The 19,741-nt window shown below is 49.4% G+C and overlaps 2 protein-coding genes across 2 annotated transcripts; both read left to right on the top strand.

Annotated features, from left to right (window-relative positions):
* Positions 1–1,148: 1,148 nt before the first annotated feature.
* Positions 1,149–4,675, top strand: LOC128312283 (neutrophil gelatinase-associated lipocalin-like). The gene is made up of 6 exons (XM_053205458.1): positions 1,149–1,286; positions 1,807–1,943; positions 3,304–3,383; positions 3,527–3,646; positions 3,860–3,961; positions 4,656–4,675. The coding sequence occupies exons 1-6, from the start codon at positions 1,149–1,151 to the stop codon at positions 4,673–4,675; spliced, it is 597 nt and encodes a 198-aa protein (XP_053061433.1).
* A 9,307-nt stretch (positions 4,676–13,982) lies between these two features.
* LOC106966282 (neutrophil gelatinase-associated lipocalin-like) lies at positions 13,983–17,585 on the top strand. Its single transcript, XM_015062384.3, has 6 exons — positions 13,983–14,149; positions 14,670–14,806; positions 16,210–16,289; positions 16,433–16,552; positions 16,773–16,871; positions 17,566–17,585. Exons 1-6 carry the CDS (start codon positions 14,012–14,014, stop codon positions 17,583–17,585), a joined length of 594 nt encoding a protein of 197 aa, XP_014917870.1. The 5' UTR covers positions 13,983–14,011.
* The last annotated feature ends 2,156 nt before the right edge of the window (positions 17,586–19,741 follow it).

Below are 19,741 nucleotides of genomic sequence, written 5' to 3'. Positions count from 1 at the left end.
GGCTAAGGTTGTTTTGCCCTCTAGCAAAGCATTAACATTAAGACAGTAAGGAATTCCTGGAGAAATGTTACACTCCATTTTTGCCTCATGTATTTGTCAATGGGCTGCACGTCATAATGAAATTTAATGCCATGTGCCATTTCCTTTTTGCCTTTCTTCCCCATATCACTATGAGGGGGAGGTTGATACTGGGGCTCCAGGAAACTGAGTATAGGTTTCTGGAGATGAGGGAATTGATAAGATTCCATTTTTCTCCTAATTTACTAGAACAAGGGTAAATTAATGGGGACTCAAGTCCTGCAAACCTGTGATCTCTATCAGCTAACAATTTGTTTTCACTCCTTTCCTTTGTTCTTGGGCATCAAGGAGTGCCTGAAGAATGTCATACATATCCCACCTGGGGGAAGAGGCATGCTAACATGTGCTTTGCCCTCAGCTTGCCTTATGCTCCTTCATAAGGAACACTCCCCGGTAGGTCTTTGGTTGTGGGGTCAGGGAAAGGGTGTCTCACCTTGTGCCAAGGCCTAGGGTGGGTACCTGGGAAGGCCAGGATCTGGGCTCCATGAGCAACACAGGGTACACTCTGTCCTTCCCTACCAGGAATGTCCTCTTTCAGCTGAGTCCCCTTCCCTTCCTTTTGGAGACCCACAAAGCAGCATGGGTTCTATTGGTGGGAGGCATTCTCTGTTTTCATTAGGTGCAATAAGGGGGCCCCACCGCACTTACCCCACCGTGTACTTGGGCCAGAGCAGAGAAGCTCCTGGAGGTCAGAGATGACAGCTGGTCCAGATCACAGACCCCTGACCACACGCAGTGCTAACCAGGGGGAAGAGACTGTGGAGACAGTCACTGTCCCTGCCAGAGATGTGGAGATACGGGGAATGCATCCTCTAGCCTCATGGACCTTTCTGCCCCTCATCTTGCATAATCTTGACCTAGGGGAAGGGCAGAAAGCTTGCCATGATCTTCAGCATGAGATACTAGCAATTGCCTCACCCTTCCAGGATTTGGCAAAGGATAAGTCGCTCCACCCTGGGGTGAGCCATTGGCCACAGAGACCATAAATAGCATCCCCCCAGAAGCCTCCTCACTCATCCCCTCTATCAGGGAATTTCTGGAGTGGTGCCTGCGTCCTCAGCCCTGAAGTCATGGCCTTAGGTCTCCTGTGGCTGAGCCTTGCCCTGCTGGGGGCCCTGCAGACCCAGGCCCAGGACTCCACCCCAAACCTGATCCCAGCCCCGCCTCTGCACAGGGTCCCTCTGCAGCCTGACTTCCAAAATGAGCTGGTAAGGGGCCTGGAGGGACAGGTGCAGGGAGGCCCTGAGAAGAGTGTGAACAGAGGGGAGGAGAGACAGGATGGGCTCAGACTTTAGCTCAGTCTGCCCTCTGGTGCCCTGATGGAAGACACACCTGAAACTTCCAACAACATGCAACCTTGCTGACAAGAGGGTTAGCTGAGTAGACAAACTCCCCTAGTCTACACTTTCTTCCATAATCCCTGTAGTCCTTGCGTGGGAACACCTTCAGGCCCTCTACATAATGAGGAAACTGAGGCTCAGGGAAGCTAGCTGGCCACTTGCCAAGGGTCACCTGGTCCCTGACACGCTCAGTGCTCCCGCCTGGCCTGATGGGCTAAAGCTCCACCAGGATCATCAGCCCAGCCTGTGTGGCCAGTCTGGGTCCCAGCAGCCCAGTTAGAGGGGCTTCTGGTTGAGGCCCAGGCTGCCTAGAGGTGCCTGCAGGGATGGAGCAGGAGGGTCCCCTAGGGCTGCTCCTTGCCCTGCCTATCACCAGCCCCTATTGTAGTTCCAGGGGAAATGGTACATCGTAGGATTGGCAGGGAATGCATTTAATAAAGAAGAACACAGCCACTTGAAGATGTATGCCACCACCTACGAGCTGAACGAAGAGAACAGCTACAATGTCACCTCTATCCTGGCCTGGTGAGTGCCACCACCTCCTAAGGGAGCATGGGGGACCTACAGGACTGCCCTGGGGGTCCAAGAAGCAGACTAATGTCTTAGCCAAGGGGTGACCAAAGCTGAAAGATGATCATTCATCCTACCACTGGGTACTGGATCCTTGTGCTTATTCCTTCTTTCATTCATTAGATCAACATTTCTTCGTCACTTCAGCACAGACACAGTAGAGTACTGAGGATGGACAGAGACTCTCTACCAAAGAGAGCAGGGTGTCCTAGAATGGGAGGAGGGTCACTGGATCTAGCGTGGAATCCCACCAAGACATTCTTAAGGGCTTCTAAGGAGGTGGTCTATGGAATGGGCCTTGAGGAACCAACCTGCGTCAGTAGAAGGCCTGGGACCTTCATGGCAGGGCTGCTGGGCTGAGTCAGAGAGAGCCACTTCTTCAAGAAACAGCAAGCCATTTCATGGCTGCCCTGAGCAGGAGCTGATGAGCAGTGTGGGGGGGTGGGTGGCCACAATGGCAGGGGACTCAGGTACTGGTGAGGAGTGGGTATGGCTGCAGCAGGGAGAGGAATGATGGTGTGCAGCCCAGGAGGCTGATCAATCATAGGTGGAGATGACCAGAGTTTGGGGCAGATTAGGACCTAGAGAGGGGAGGCAAGGCTTACCCAGCTCCTCTGGGTTTCTGGATTTGGCACTTGGGTATGGGGATAGAGCATCTGTCATTGAAGGATCTGAAGAGGGGCAGGTGTTGGGATATCGGCTCTGGAGTGCCAGGGGACCAGATGTTGGCCCAACAGCTAAGGGAGTCTTTGGCATCCAGCAGACTGGAGCCTTGGTGGTGATTCCCCCAAGAATGGTTATAGCAGGGTCCCAAAAGATAAGAATAGAGGACATGGGCACTTGGGTACCTCAGTTGGTTAAGTGTCCAACTTTGTCTCAGGTCATGATCTCATGGTTTGTCGGTGTGAGTCCTGTGTCGGGTTCTGTGCTGACAACTCAGAGTCTGGGGCCTGCTTTGGATTCTGTGTCTCCTTCTTTCTCTGCTCCTCCCCACCTCTTGCTCTGTCTCTCTCTCAAAAATTAATGAAAATGTTAAAATTAAAAAAATATATATATATGGGACAAATGCCTTGGTGTGAGGAAAAGTATGGAGCAAAGGCTGCCAAGGGGAAACAGCCCAGAAGAAGGAAGGACAGTAGGTGCTGGGAGGGAGAGTATGGGCAGGTCAGAGTGGGCTCAGGGCAGAGTTGGCAGGGAGAGGCAGGGATGGGCTCAGTGGGGAAGAGCCAGGCCCATCTGAGGGGTGGGGAGTGAGGCTCCTGCTGTGGCACGGTGGGCTGTCACCCTCTTACCCACCCATCTCTTGCTTCCACAGGAACGAGACCTGTGACCACTGGCTCAGAATTTTCATCCCAAGTTCACAGCCAGGCGAATTCACCCTGGGCAACATTGAGCGTGAGTCCTGAGTGGATTGGGTCTCCAGGGTCACTGACCTTCCTGTCCCTCCACACAGATGCCAACCTGTGGAGGTCGGGGTGGAAGAAATGGCTCCTCCTACCTGGCCAGGGCAGGCTAATTCCTTAGTGTCTGCCATGCAGGTTACATTGGAACTCAGAGCTACACTGTACGAGTGGTGGCCACAGACTACAACCAGGTTGCCACGGTGTTCTTCAAGACAGTTTACAAAAACCGGGAGTTCTTCAAGATCACCCTCTATGGTGGGTCTTACCCCCTGGGACCTGGCTCTTCTTTGTGTTGGGGAAGAAGAGGCCCACGACACCCAGCCCCCAAGGTTACCTACACTCCGAGCCCTGGGAGGTGGGAGAGGGGTCTGTGAAAAGAGAGGTGGGGAGAGATCTGAGGCATCATTCATGGGTTCCACAATATTTATCGGGCTTTTGCCAGCCACTCACCAGCCATCTTGGTCACAGGGAGGACCAAGGAGTTGACCCATGAGCTGAAGGAAAACTTCATTAGCTTCGCCAAAGCCCTGGGCCTCACCGATGAGCACATCATCTTCCCTATCCACATTGGTAATCACCAGCTGGTGACAGGAGAAGGGTATATGGGTACTGCCCAGGCCTGATGTTGCCTCACTAGAGAAGGGGAGAGAGAAGGGAGGCAGAGCCCTGCTGTAGTCACTGGAGCTGCAGGAGCCACTTTGGGTTCAAGAAGGCCCTGTCACACCCAGGGTTCTTGTTCCCAAGTTTCCTCCTTCACAATAGCTCAGTCCTGCCCACATGAGAATTACACATTTGGGGCCAAGCTTCCCCAGTCTCCTTGCCTGGCCATTTCTCCCTCTTCCTCCTCCCTGCCTGGCCTGTTTGTCCTGAGCCACCTCCTCCTTTGCCCTGGGGCTGGCTCACCGTTGACTTGGCAGGTGCCCTTGTCCTCAGGCAGCCTGGCCTGGGCAGGTGCCTCCCAAATCCTGAGTGTCTGTCAGGATTCAGCAGGTAAACAGGCAGAAGGCTTGGTGCCCAAGCAGGAACTTGGCTGAGCCTCACCTGCCTCCTTTGGAGAATGGGTATCACCCAGGTCTGCTTGTCCTCAGGCCTCTCCCTCAGTCCCCTTCCCTATCATCTAGTCCTCTCCTGTACCATCCCTGAAGGGAAGCCCCAGAGCTTCTGTGACTGGATCCAGGACAGCCCAGGGGCAGTGCAGGGGCCCTGGAGGTCAAGGATCCCACACACACACCCCTGCCCATGCTGACCACTTTGTCCTCCACAGATCAGTGCATCAATGAGTGAGCAAAGGTGCGGTAAGTATGGCTGGAGAGGGGGCTGATGGTAGCCAGGGTGCATCTGGGAGGGGGTCCCAAGTCTGCCTTTGTCCCACCTGCCCAGCACCTCTTTATTCCCCTGACTCCCTCTCAGGTGCCCTCTGACTCTCTCCACCCCATCCCTCTCACGTCGACCTCTGCTCAGGGCATTGTCCAGCTGTCCCCACCACTCTGGACACCAGTGAGAGATCCAGGGGACCATTCTCACTACACAGCCCACCAGCTCACTGCTTCCCAGACTGCCCTGTTAATGGAACCCCTCATTACTGTCTAAATAAACACATGTCCCCCGAACTCCAACCTGTACTCCTTGACCTCTGGGCCCTCTGAGAGGGAAAAGAATCAAGGGCAGGCTCCTATTAGCATCACTCCCAGGTATTGTGTTCCCCAGCAAGGGATGGAGGCCACAGAAGCTGATTCCAGCTTTGACTGAACACTTCTAGCTCCCAAATCCAGGCCCAGACCCAGACCAGCAGGAGTCGTGACTTGCCCCTGCCTCCTAGCACACTGAAGGGGCACATCTCACACCCATGTTCAACCGCCTGCAGCAGGTCCAATGTCAGAGGTCCAGCCAGAACCAGGCAGATGGAGAGGGTTGGGGGGTGGGTTGAGGTGCTGTCACCCCTCTGTCACCAGTGATAAAGTTTTGGAGTGATGGGGGGCTCCCAAGCTAAGGGCCAATAAATATTTATTGAAGATATCTTTGGTGCAAAAATGTGATTTTATTAAAGCATGAGGACAGGACCCATGGGTGGGAAAAGCTGCACTGGAGTTGTGATGGGTAACTGATTATATTTAGCCTCAAATTGGAGGAGGTCAGGGATAGAGTAGGTCTCTAAGGTATTTTGGAAGCAAGGTTTTCAGGACCTTGAGGGGCTCACTGTTGCTAGGGAAACACCACTTATTACAGTTGAATAAAACCTCAATCATGAAACTCTTCAGATGCATATCAGGGGCCATAAGTTTGGAGTATGATTGCCAGCATACACCTTGGGGTAGTTGAGAGAAGGAAGTAGACTTACAGGATCTTGGAGGTTGGGATTAATGTTGACTTTAGGTTCTCTTTGCCCCTAACAAAGTGTCATCTTCAAAGCAGCTGAGATCCTAGAGGGAGGTCACTGCTGGTTTAAGGACTTGTCAATGGGCTGCAGGCAGTAAGGGGATTTAATTTTTCATTTGCCTTAGTTTCCTACATCACCATGGCAAGCAATTAAATGCCTTTCCTTTGTTCTTGGGTAGCCAGGAATGTGTAAGAAATATGTCACATATTCCACGGGGGGGGGGGGGGGGTTGTCAGCCTGTTTTGTTCACAGTTGCCTCAGACTTCCTCATCATATCCCCCCTGATCAACTTTGACCCTTAAATCTTTAAGTTTGTTGAAGGAAGAAGGTCTCATCTTTCATAGCTTCTTCCTGCTGAGTAGGGGCATAGAGTTGTCCCTACCTATGGGTCATTATTGGTCCATAGGGGAACATAGGTCAGTCAAGGTGAGGCAGCTGAATCCAAGGTGGAAAACGTTGTATGAACTTGCTTGAGTAGAAAGGATCATCTCTTGGCGTGAAGTTATTGTAGTGATGGAGTCTTGGCACCAGGCAGAGAGACTTGGGAGAAAACAGCAAAACCTAAGTAGAATAACTAGAAAGATCAGCTCAAATGAAAAGTCTTTGGTAGATAACAAAAATCCTCCAGTTCAAGAGTTTACCCAATCACTAAAGGAAAGAGAGAAATTGTTTAATGTGCCAATTTGAGTATTCTTGTTGTTAGAAATCCAGAAATATTTCTGTAATAGTGTGGAATGTATACATAGCATTTTGTACTTATGAGAATATAACGTCCACCCTGTGTAGCACTTAAAACATCTATTGCCAGTCTGTTTTGTAGAAGTGTTTTATGCATTTTAGTTATTTTCATATTTAGTAAAATAATGGTATTTTGAGAGTCATTTAAGGCCTTAACTGTGTAACACGTGGTATATAGCCATCATATTGACTCTGTTTTGTTTAGTAACCCATCAGGTAATTAATAAGAGGTACTTTTATAGAAACAAGACAAATACTGGTTAGTGATTACAGCAGATTACAAACCCAGTCTCTCCCAGTACTGCCAGTGAGCTTTTTTTTAGATTTTAGGCTTGAAGCATCCTCAGATGCTTTTGGGAACAGGCAGCAGGAATCAGATTGGTCTTTCTGGTTTTTAACTCAAATATCTGTGGTGATCCTTTTGAATGGCCTGTTGTAAGAAGGAACTGTTAGTAGAAATTGGGAAAGGAGGATGAAAAGGAAAGGTACAACTACCCTAGGAGAAGTCTGAGGTCTTCTACAGGTTCACAGGAATAAGAAGGCAGATTAGTTTACTCATTGAATTCCTGGGAAGGGGATACAGGTTTTATTTAGATATAGGAGCCCATGAAGTGTGCCCCTCTAATTTACTGCAGCGGGAGTACATAATATGATCCAGTAGAAGCCCTTCCATTTTGGAGTTAAATCCCCTGTTATAGTAGGCTTTCCATCCTTTAAATAAACCAGGTGTTTTGGGTTTATATGGTGTGGGTTTCTAATAACTGTCAGATCAGATTTAGGTAGGATATGTTTTGCATGTTCATTTAGAGATTTAGGAATTGCAAACACATTTGAACAGTTCCAGCATTTACCCAAGCAATACCACCTAAGGTGTATCATTATTTAACAGGACTTTCATTTAACATACCAAATAAAAAGACCTCCTTGGTCAAAAAGACTTTTTTTACAATTTAAATCCGGGGAAGTTTGTCAAACCTTAGAAAGTTATAGTGAACATCTGAAATAGAATTCAGTTCATTACAAATCTTAAAGCTTTAAATTATGTATTTAACCAAGATGGCAATATGAGATTCCAAAGGCAATATATAGAGTTATATACTTGTTAGCGAAACTTATCTCCTTTAACAGTGAGAAGTTTTTACTGAATGATCAATGACCTGATAAAGACAAACCTAAAGCTGTGGTTTTCCCAGGAGACAAAAGAGAAAACAAACCTTTGTATACTATTTTTATTTATTTTTTTAATCAAGAGCCGTACAATCCAAAGAAAACTTTGTGTTTTGAACAGAGAGAAAAGCAGAATTTCAACCTTATACTGGTGTACTTTTAAAAATCCATTCTGCAACATAGTCTGTCATAATCACACATAAAATTCCTTTCCAGGGGCGCCTGGGTGTCTCAGTCGGTTGAGTGTCCCACTTCAGCTCAGGTCATGATCTCACAGTCTGTGAGTTCGAGCCCCGCCTCAGGCTCTGTGCTGAGAGCTTGGAGCCTGGAGCCTGCTTTGGATTCTGTGTCTCCCTCTCTCTCTGCCCCTCCCCAGCTCATGCTCTGTCTCTTTCTCTGTCAAAAATAAATAAACATTAAAAAAATTTATAAAAAAATTATTTTCCAAAGATTTCCCTTCATGAACCTTCTATGACTTTCCTTTGCATTCAAATTTTGTCCCAGGCCATTTTTCTCCAAACCAGTCTCATTTAGGACAAAATTACTTTCTTTTACCTGCAACAAAAAAATATATTTCCATTCCTTCTCTCTTTTTTACACATTCCTACTTTCTTACATATAGAATTGCTTTCCTTATTTCCATCAGTCTTAATTATGCTTAGCAGAATTTTGACTCTTAGCAACCTTAGTGTCCAGCTGAGACTAGTAACCGTTTGTAAACCGTTATACCAGAATCCTTTAGATGGCAAATTCGTGAATCAATTAAGCTTAAACCATGTTTTCCAATAGACCCAAATGTTCTTAGTTTCTCTGCAATAAGAAGTCAAAAGCAGAAACCTATATTCAGTAACCAATGCTTTAACACTCCATTCATTCTATTTGGAAAAGACCTAGATATCCAGTGAATTCAATCCCATTTATCCAAGTGTCAGATTACCAAAGACTATGAAAGCTATCTTAACAATTATCCGTGAAAACTTTGAGATACATAACATTACCCTTTATTTTAAGTCATCTTTTTCCTAACAAATTGCAACAGAGACAACATGAGTTTGACCTTTAGGAAATCTTGGTAGAAAAAAATTTTCATATTTAATGCTGATAACTCTAAATACATGTCTATCTTAGTTAACCAACAAACTTAAATAAGCTTTAACACTGAATACGTTCCACCTGCGTTCACTTTAAGGCCAATCAGTTTGTTCCCCATTGTCACATTTTACCTGGGACACCAATGGGGGAATCTAAAGTGGGCGATCCAAGAGGGTGCTCATCGCTCCTTGATATCGTGGGTGGGAGGATGGTATAGAAGCCAGTTATGTAGGTCACACAGAGGGTGATGCAGAAACAGAAGGAGGGAGAAGGGAAGGCAGAAGAGGCTAAATGCCAGAGGCAGAGAGAGAGGATTTCTGGTTCTAAACTTTGTCAGCTGGGAAAGAGGAGACACCATGTTTGTTTGTTTGTTTGATTTCCACCAAAGTGGAAATAGGGAGTCTATGTCAGGCTAGAGAAGACAAGGGATTTCCCTGAAACAAAGGGAGTTTGGGCACCTGCTTGGGAATAGTCTTTAAAGTCCACGTCTCAAGGTAGACTACCCACAGTTGGCTCCAATTATAGCCGATAACTCAGGAAATGAATGAGGGAGAGACTCCCACATCTATTAGGAGGAGGAACAGAGAGAAAGAGTCAGCATCCCCTTTGTCAGGGAGGGCCTTTGCTTCCACTAGCACCTGAGTTCCATCAGGAGGAGGCCTGTTAGGACATCCACTATGCCCGGAGGGAGTTTACTAGCCAAACATATTTGGGCAAGTGCATTCTGCAAGAGGCTTTTGGTACAGGTCCTGACTTAGATCTGTGAAGGCCTGGACCTGGGGTACCCCTGTGCATTGATTCTGTTTCCTGCAGAAGAGCTCTAGCTGCCAGATCCTACTAAGGCCATACACAGTTACATGACATCAGCCCTTTCCTAAATTTTGCAATCCAATTTGTTTCCAGTGGGTTAAAAAGACATCCCAAGGAGGAGTCCTTGGGGACTGAGAAGCTCCCATCCTCTTCCTAGAGAGAGAAAAGTAGAGAAGGGCCATTACCACGAAAATCCCGCCCAATCACCAGGTGGCAGCACCCGTGCAGGATACATCAGAGGTTTCTGAGGGGTCAATGTGACCGGAGGCGTACCTCGAAGCAAATCTCGATGGTCACCAACCAGCCTTTAAGGGCTTCTGTAGGAGGGATGGTGGTGTCCCCCCCCCCCCACTTTCCCATTGTATCCTAGCCTACAAATCGGTGCCAGCAGATGGACCTAGTTTGCCTTGCTGAGAAGCTGAAGACAACATCATTTTTAAATCATGGAAAATACTGGAAAAGTTTTACAAGATGGAATTGCCCAATTTTGTAATTTAAGTCCTAGTTAATAGAGGACATTGACAAAAAACTGTGAAGACTGAAACCCATTATGATCTACTCTACATGCCAACACATACAGTCTTTACAGCCAGCTTCCTGGGAAATGGTCCCCAGTTCATCAGGGTACTGGTTTTGCAGGCTTCTAGGGGAGGTCCCACAGCCAGAACTGGTGAGACCAGGGATGTGGATGGGATCACGCTAGACCAATGAAGAGGAAACCTCACACAGGTGTCTTAAGATTTGCATCTGTGTTAGTCACTTAGGTGGCTGTCCTGTGCCCAGGACAGACAACAATGTATAAGGACAAAAATATCCAACCCCCCCCCCCCATCTCCACTCCCAGGTGGCATCACCCATGCAGGATGTATCAGAGGTTCCTGAGGTGTCAAATTGAGCTGAGGCATACCTTGAACCAAATTGCTATGATCACCAACCATTAAGGGCTTCTGTAGGAGGGATGGTGGTGTCCCCCCCACTTTCCCATTGTATCCTAGTCTACAAATCGGTGCCAGCAGAAGGACCTAGTTTGCCTTGCTGAGAAGGCTGCAGAAACCACCATTTTTAACCCATGGAAATAACTGGAAAGGTTTTACAAGGGGGAATTGCCCAAGTTTGTTACTTTATTAGTAGTTACTAGAGGACATTGAAAACAGTGAAGACAGAAACCCATCATGATCTCAGTGACATTCCAACACATACAGTCTTTACAGACAACGTCCTAGGAAATGGTTCCCAGTTGAGTTTATATTCAATCAGGTACTGGTTTTGCGGGCTTGCAGGGGAGGGCCCACAGCCAGAAGCAGCTAGGCCAGGGATGTGGATGGGATACTTTAGACCAATGAGGAGGACACCTCACACAGGAGTCTTAAGATTTGCATCTGTGCTAGTCACTTAGGTGGCTGTCCCATGCCCAACACAGATGATCGTGTATAAGGACAGGAATAAAGAGAGGGCACAAGTTTCTGGGCCTTTTTACCATTCTGGCCTGTGGATTCACTTGCAGCCAAAAGACAGGCTCTCACCTCCCCATAGAGGAGCCACGGGCTACAGGAGTACAGCCTGAGCAATGGAGACAGGAAAGTGTTCTAATAAGACCAGACTCCTTGAAAAGCCCCTGAAATAAGAGCAAAGGAAGCAAAGAGAAAGTGCTCACCAAGTTTGCACTGAAGCTCTGAGTCCAGATGAAAAGACCCACACCCCACATTGGAGGCCAAATGCTGAGGTTATTGAGTGGGGTGGGGAGGGTTCCAGAGCTGACAGCCAAGAAAGAATTCTTGAAGATGTCTTGGTGGGAAAAAAAAAAAAAAAAGATTTTATTAAAACATGAGGACAGGACCCATGGGCAGAAAAAGCTGCATTGAAGTTGCGAAGAGTGACTGTTTATATAGTAGGAAGTTGGGGGAAGTAAAGTCAAAAGGGAAGGAGGCCTCCAGAAGGAGTCTGGCGTGCTAAAGAGGACTCCTAATCTACCCTAGGACCTGCTATTGTCAAGCTTAGGTTGTTTTACCTCTAGTAAGGCATTTATATTAGGAATGGTAGGGGGTCCTGGGAAAATGTACCCTGTATGTGCCTCAATTATTTGTCACTGGGCTGCAGGGTATCAGGAAATTTAATCTTACCTGCCATTTCCTTCTTGCCTTTCTTCCTGCAACTCCATGGTGGGGAGGGTGTTAATAGGGGCTCCAGGAACCTGAGTCTATAGGCTTCTGGAGGCTAGACTATTGATAAGATTGTCTTTTGCTTCCAGCTTACTAAGATGTTTGTAAACTGATGGAGACTCATGTCCTGCATGACTGGGATCTCTATCAGCTAACCATGTGTTTTCTTTCCTTTCCTTTGTTCTTGGGCAGCCAGAGGAATGTCACATACTTCCCACCTGAGAGTGGGGGGTGGGGGGCTCTAGCTTGTATATTATGCTCCCTATTCACCCAGAGTTCCTTCTCTCTGGACCAACCACCCAAAGCCCAGGCTAGGGGAGCTGGTTCCCCTGTAGCAGGTAGACATGCTAATGAGGTCTCTGGGAGTCTCATTTGAGGCCAGTCAGCCCTCAGGTCAGCCTCAGGTCAGGCATTCCATCAGCTCTGGCCCTGGTGGTGACATCTAGGAGACACTGCCTGGGGGCTGGGGCCCATCACTGCCTCCCATGGACATCCAAGCTCCCATGAGGAAACTGCTTCCCTCCCAGACAAAGCTGGGATCAGCCATGGCAGGAACATTTCTGGGGGTCCACTCCTATCCCTGGGCTCCACAGTTCAAGACTATGGCCAGAGATGGCAGATGAAATCAGTGATCTCTCAAGGATGAGGCTGAGTCCTTGCACTCACTGTGACCCAAGGTTCCCGGTGTCCAGAGTAGCAGGGTAGAGAGCCCCCCTTGGGGCGCCAGCCCCCCCACCCCACTTCACACAGTGCAGATGCATGTCCCCATTGTCCCCCACCAGGAAGGAATTAAGGGCCAAGTCCCTTAGGGGCCAACTGAGGTCTGGGTTCACCCTGCCAATGGGGCATGGAGGAGGGGAGGGGCTGATTCTTGATGGCAATGAGGGTGCTTTTGAATGGTGGGGGTTCAGAGATGACAGCCATGAAAGGATTCTTGGAACATCTTTTGTTCAAAAAAGGTGATTCTATTAAAGCACAGGGACAATAGTCTTGAGCATAAAGAGCTACACTGGGGCTTTGAAGAGTGACTGGTTATAATCCATGGGGTTGGGGGACATAAAGTCAAGAGGAAGTTTCTAAAGGGATTTTCATATGCTCAAGTAGACTCCCACATTACTGGAGGCCTAGATGTTGTCAAGCTAAGGTTGTTTAACCCTCTAGCAAAGCATTAACATTCAGACAGTAAGGAATTCCTGGAGAAATGTTATACTCTGTATGTGCCTCAAGTTTGTCAATGGACTGTAGGTTTTAATGAAATTCAATTCCATCTGCCATTTCCTTCTTGCCTTTGTTCCCCATATCACTACGGGAGGGAGGGTGATGTTGGGGCTCCAGGAAACTGAGTATAGGTTTCTGGCGATTAGGCTATTGATAAGATTCCCTTTTTCTCTTAACTTACTAGGACATAGGTAGACTGATGGAGAGTCATGACCTTCAGGACTGTAATCTCTCTCAGCTAACCATTTGTTTTCTTTCTTTTCCTTTGTTCTTGGGCAGCCAGGAGCGCCTGAGGATTGTCACACAGATCCCAACTAGGGGGAGGGGGATGCTAGCATGTGTTTTCCCCTCAGCTTACCTTATGTTCCCTCATCAGGAACATTCCCAGGTGAGCTGTTGGGAGGTGCAGGGAGCAGAAGCGTGTCTCACACTGTGCCAGGGCCTGGGGTGGGTCCCTGGGAGGGCCAGGATCTGGGCTCCATGAGCAGCACAGGGTACACTCTGTCCTTCGTGCCAGGAATGTCCTTTTCAGCTGCCTCCACTTCTGTTCCCCTTGGAGAACCAGAAAGCAACATTGGCTCCTTTGGTGTGAAGAATTCTCTGTTTTCACCAGGTGCAGGAAGGGGGTCCCACCACCCTTACCCCACCCTGCTCTTGAGCTCCAGTTGAGAGGCTCCTGGCAGTCAGACAGCTGGTCCAGATCGAAGACCCCTAACCACTCACAGTGCTAACCAGAGGGAAGAGAGTGTGGAAGGAGTCACTGTCCCCTCCAGAGATGTGGAGATATGGGGAATGCACCCTCCCACCTCCTGGACCTTTCTGCCCCTCATCTTGCATAATCCTGACCTGAGAGAAAGGGCAGAGAGCTTGCCATGATCCTCAGCACGAGTTGCTGGCAATTGCCTCATCCTTCCAGGATTTGGCAAAGGATAAGTTGCTCCACCCTGGGGTGACCTATTGGCCACAGAGATCATAAATAGCATCCCCCCAGAAGCCTCCTCACTCATCCCTTCTTTCAGGGAAACTGAAAGTGGTGCCTGCTTTCTTGGCCCTGAAGTCATGGCCTTAGGTCTCCTGTGGTTGGGCCTTGTCCTGCTGGGAGCCCTGCAGACCGAGGCCCAGGACTCCACCCCAAACCTGATCCCAGCCCCTCCTCTGCTCTGGGTCCCTGTGGAGCCTGTCTTCCAGGAACAGCTGGTAAGTGACCTGAAGGGGCAGCTGCAGGGAGACCTCCGAGAAGAGTGTCAACAGAGGGGAGGAGAGGCAGGATGGGCTCAGGCTTTAGCTCAGTCTGCTCTCTCGGGTGCCCTGATGGAAGGCACACCCCATGCCCCCATCCATACCCAACCTTGCTGACAAGAGGGTCAGATGAGCAGACTCCCCTGGTCCACACTCTCTTCCAAAATCTCTACTGTCAATGCCAGGTGGGAAGATCTTCAGGCCCTCTACATGATGAAGAAACAGGCTCAGGGATGCCAGTGGCCACTTGCCAAGTGTCACCTTGTCCCTGACACACTCAGGGCTGCTGCCTGGCCTGATGGGCTTCAGCTCCTGCCAGGCTCATCAGCCCAGCCTGTGTGGCCAGTCTGGGTCCCTGCAGTCCCATTAGAGGTACTTATGTTACAGGCCCAGACCGCCTAGAGGTGCCTGCAGGGATGGAGCAGGAGGGCCCCCTGTGGCTGCTTCTGGCTCTGCCTATCATCAGCCCCCACTGTAGTTCCAGGGGAAATGGTACGTCTTAGGATTGGCAGGGAAGGAATTTGATAAAGAAAAAGACAGCCAGTTGAAGATGTATACCGACACCTTCGAGCTGAATGAAGACAACAGCTACAATGTCACCTCTGCCCTGGCCTGGTGAGAGCAACCACTGCCTAGAGGAGCATGGGGTGCTGAGAGGACTGCTGTGGAGGTACAATAGGCAGACTGATGTCATAGCCAAGGGGTGACCAAAGCTGAAAGATAATCATTCATCCTACCACTGGGTACTGGATCCCTGTATTTATTCCTTCTTTCATTCACTGGATCAACATTTCTCAGTCACTTCAGCACAGACACATGACAGTTCTGCAGATGGACACAGACTGTCATCAGGAAACAAGACAGAGAATAGGTGTCCTAGAATGGGAGGAGGGTCACTGGATCCAGCCTAGAATTCCACCTAGGGCTTTGTCAAGAGCTTCCAGGGAGATGGTCTGTGGGATGGGCCTTAGGAACCAACCTGCATCAGAAGGAGGCCTGGGACCTTTATGGCAGGGCTGCTGGACTGAGTCAGAGAGAGCCACTTCTTCAAGAAACAGCAAGCCATTGCATGGCTGCCCTGAGCAGGAGCTGATGAGCAGTATGGAGGGTGGGGGGTGGTGGCCACCTTGGCAGGAGCCTCAGGTACTGGTGAAGAGCAGGTGTGGCTGTAGCAGGGAGAAGAATGATGGTGTGCAGCCCAGGAGGCTGATCAGTCATAGGTGGGAGATGACCAGAGCAGGGGCGGATTAGGACCTAGAGAGGGGAAGCAAGGCTTACCCAGCTTCTCTGGGTTTCTGGCTCTGGCACCTGGGGATGGGGCTAGAGCATCCATCATAGAAGGATCAGAAGAAAGACAGATGCTGGGAGATTGGCTCTGGGGTGACAGGGGACCAGATGGGATGCAGGTGAGAGGTCAGGTTTGGTCCAACAGCTAAGGGAGTCTTTGGCATCCAGCAGACTGGAGCCTTGGTGGTGATTTCCCCAGGAGAGGTTACAGCAGGAAGCCACAACATAAGATAGGTGACAGGGTGCCTGGGTGGTCAGTTGGTTAAGCATCTGAGATTGACTCAGGTCATCATTTCATACTTCGTGGGTTCAAGCCCTGTGTCGGGCTCTGTGCTGACAGCTCAGAGCCTGGAGACTGCTTTGGATTCTGTGTCCTCCTCTCTCTCTGCTACCACCCACACCCCAGTTCATGCTCTGTCTCTCTATTTCTCAAAAATTAATGAACATCTAAAAAAAGTTTTTTTTAAAAAAAGAATAAGTGACAAATGCTTCAGGTGGGAGAGAGAATATAGAGGGAAAGCCACCAAAGGGAATCAGCCCAGAAGAAGGAAGGACAGTAGGTGCAGAGAGAGAGTCTGAGTAGGTCAGGTGTCTCAGGGCAGAGTGGCAGGGACAGGCAGGGATGGGCTTAGCGGGAAAGAGCCAGACCCATCTGAGGGGTGGGATGCGGGTCTCCTGCTGTGGCATGGTGGGCTGTCACCCTCTTATCCACCCTTCTCTTGCTTCCACAGGGACCAGCGCTGTGACCACTGGACCAAAATTTTCACCCCAAATTTGCATCTAGACCAATACACCCTGGGCAACATTGAGCGTGAGTCCTCAGTGGGGTGGGTCTCCGGGAGCAAAGACCTCCCTGCTGCTCCACACAGATGCCATTCTGTGGAGTCCGGGTAGGAATCAATAGCTCCCTCTGCCTGGCCAGGGCACGCTGATCCTTCACCATCCACCATGCAGGTTACACTGGAATCCAGAGCTACACTGCACAAGTGGTGACCACAGACTACAACCAGTTTGCCATACTGTACTTCAAGAAAGTTTATGACAACCAGGAGAACATCAAGGTCATCCTCTATGGTGGGTCTTACACCTGGTGGGACCCAGGTCTTGTTCATGCTGGGGGAGAAGAGGCCCATCGCATCCAGCCCTCAGGTCCCCTTCACTCTGAGCCCCAGGGAGGCGGGAGAGAGGTCTTTCCACAGAACCCCTCATGAGGAAGGGGTCTGAGTCTTTGTTCACATGTTCGACAATCATTATGGAGCTTTCACCAGCCACTAACCAGCCATCTTGGCCACAGGGAGGACCAAAGAGCTGCCTCCTGTGAAAGCAATCTTCATCATCTTTGCCAAATTCCTGGGCCTCACTGATGAGCACATCATCTTCCCTATCCCCAATGGTAATCACCAGCTGGGCAGAGGAGAAAGGCACATGGGGACTGTCCAGGCCTGATGTTGCCTCACTAGGGAAGGGGGGAGAGGAGGGATGAAGGCCCCTGCTGTAGTCACTGGAGCCCCAGGAGCCACTTCAGGTTCAGGAAGACGCTGCCACACCCAGGATCCTGGTTCCCATGTGTTCTCCCTCACACTAGCTCAGACCTGCCCACATGAGTATTGCACATGTGGGACAAGTTTCCTCAGTCTCCTTGCCTGGCCACCTCCCCCTCCACCCAGTCCTGTTTGTCCTGGGCCAACTCCCCCTTTGCCTTGAGGCTGGTTCACCACTGACTTGGCAGGCACCCTTGTCCTCAGGCATCCTGGTCTGGGCAGGTGCTTCCCCAAGGCTGAGGGTGTGTCAGGACTCAGCAGGTAAACAGGCAGAAGGCTTGGTGCCCAAGCAGCAGTGTGGCTGGGCCTCACCTGCCTCCTTTGGAGAATGGGTGTCACCCAGGTCTGCTTGTCCTCAGGCCTCTCCTCCAGTCTCCTGACCCATCATCCAGTCCTCTGCTGTACCGTCTATGAAGGGAACCCCTAGAGCTTCTGTGGCTAGATTAGGCTGAGGCCCAGGGTAGCCCAGGGGCAGTGCAGGGGCCCTGGAAGTCAGTGATCCCACACACATACCCCTATCCATGCTGACCACTTTGTCCCCCACAGATCAGTGCATCGATGAGTGAGCAAAGGTGCGGTAAGTATGGCTGGAGAGGGGGCTGATGGAAGCCAGGGTGCAGCTGGGAGGGTGTCCCAGATCTGCCTTTGTCCCACCTGCCCAGCACTGCTGCCCTCTCTATTCCCTTGACTCCCTCTCAGGTGCTCTCTGGCTCTCTCCACCCCATCCTCTCATGCCGACCTCTGCCCAGGGTACTGCCCAAGTGTTCCTACCAGCCTGGACAGCCCTGAGAGAGCCAGGAGACCCTTCTCACAGCACAGCCCACCAGCTGCTCCCCAGGCTGCCCAGCTGACAGAACCCCTCCTTGGTTGCTAAATAAACACATGTCCCCCGGTCCCCATTCTGTTCTCCTTGACCTCTGGGCATTCTGAGAGAAAAAAGAGCAAAGGGCAGGCTTCTATTAGCATCACTGCCAGGAGCTGTGATCCTCAGAAAGGGATTGAGGCCACAGAAGGCCAGAAGCCAGAAGACTGAATACTTCCAGCTCCCAACTCCAAGACCAGCTCCAGACCATCAGCAGCCCTCAGTTCCCCTTGCCTCCTAGCACACTGCTGGGGCACAACTCACACCCATGTTCAGCCACCAGCTGAATGGTCCAATGGCAGAGGCCCAGCCAAGGCCAGGCAGCTGGAGAGGGTTGGGGGGGCTGAGTTGGTGGCACCCCCACTTCACCAGAATTGAAGTTTTGGGGGTGATTGGGGGTCTGGAGCCAAGGGTCAAGAAAGAATTCTTGAAGACATCGTTGGTGCAAAAATGTGATTTAATTAAAGTATGGGACAGGATCCATGGGCAGAAAGAGCTGCCCTGGGGATGTGAAGAGTGACTGCTTATATACTCAAGTTGGAGGCAGTAAAGTCAAGGTAGTTTCCTAAGAGATTTTCATATGCTAAAGAAGATTTACAGAATACTGGAGGCCTAGCTATTGTCAAGCTAAGGTATTTTTCCCTCTAGCAAACATCAACATTAAGACAGTAGGGAGTTCCTTGAGAAACGTTCTTCTCTGCCAGCCTCTAGTATCTGTCAACGGGCTGCAGGGTATCAGGAAATTAACATTACCTGCCATTTCTTCCTGCCTTTCTTCCCCATATTACTATGAGGGGTGATGTGAGGGCTCCAGGAAACCGAGTCTATAGGTTTCTGGAGATTAGGCTATTGATAAGATTGCCTTTTTCTTCTAATTTACTAAGATATTTGTAAACTGATGGAGACTCATGTCCTGCATGACTGGGATCTCTATCAGTTAACCATTTGTTTTCTTTCCTTTGTTCTTGGGCAGCCAGGAGTGTCTGAGGAATGTCACACACATCCCACCTGGGGTGGGGGGAGGGGTAATACTAGCTTGTACTTGGCCCTCAGCTTGCCTTATTCTCCCCCATCATATCACCCCTTGTTGCATCCACACGACTCCTGAATCAGAATGCTATGGGCACCAGTGACAATCACAACAAAGTTTATTGCAATGAGAGGCAAGCCAACCCATCAGGACTGACACTCTTGACAAGAGTGCGGTCTCGAACAGCCAGGGTACCGAGTTTTTATAGCCAACCACATCATCTTATCATCACCTGGGAACAGAACAAAGGAATAGTTCCCAGATGGAGGTGGAAATAGTTCAGACACGCCCTTGCCCCAATCCAATCAAACACCAATCCAGTTGATTTTCCTTGAACTTTTGTTCCCTTGATTGATAGGATAAAGCTGTTATCTCTTAACCTATAGTGTTAAAACAAAGCTGTTATTTCTTAAGTCTACAGGTTAGCCCTACACTACAATTTAACCCTTACACCCTAAACAATTCTGATCCTTACATCTTTAAGTTTGTTGAAGGTGGAAAGTTTCATCTTCTGTAGCTATTTCTTGCTCAGTAGGGGCGTAGAGATGTCCGTACCTATGAGTCAATATTGATCAGTTGCTAAACATACAGAAGAGTTACAGAAGGCAGAGGCTGCTGGATCCAAAGTGGACAACAAGTATGAACCTCCTTAAGTAGAAAGGATCATCTTTTGGCTTGAAGTTATTGTAGTGATGGAGTCTTGTCACCATGTGGAGAGACATGGTAGAAAACAGCAAAATGTAATTAGAATAACAAGAAAGAATTGCCCAAATAAAAGTCCTTTGGGGTGTTGGTGGGGTGGTAAGGAGCTGACAGCCAGGAAAGAATTC

The sequence above is a fragment of the Acinonyx jubatus genome, chromosome D4, assembly GCF_027475565.1.
Source record: "Acinonyx jubatus isolate Ajub_Pintada_27869175 chromosome D4, VMU_Ajub_asm_v1.0, whole genome shotgun sequence".
NCBI lineage: Eukaryota > Metazoa > Chordata > Mammalia > Carnivora > Felidae > Acinonyx > Acinonyx jubatus.
Note: the sequence above shows the minus strand (reverse complement) of the source record. Positions and strands in the feature narration are given on the sequence as shown.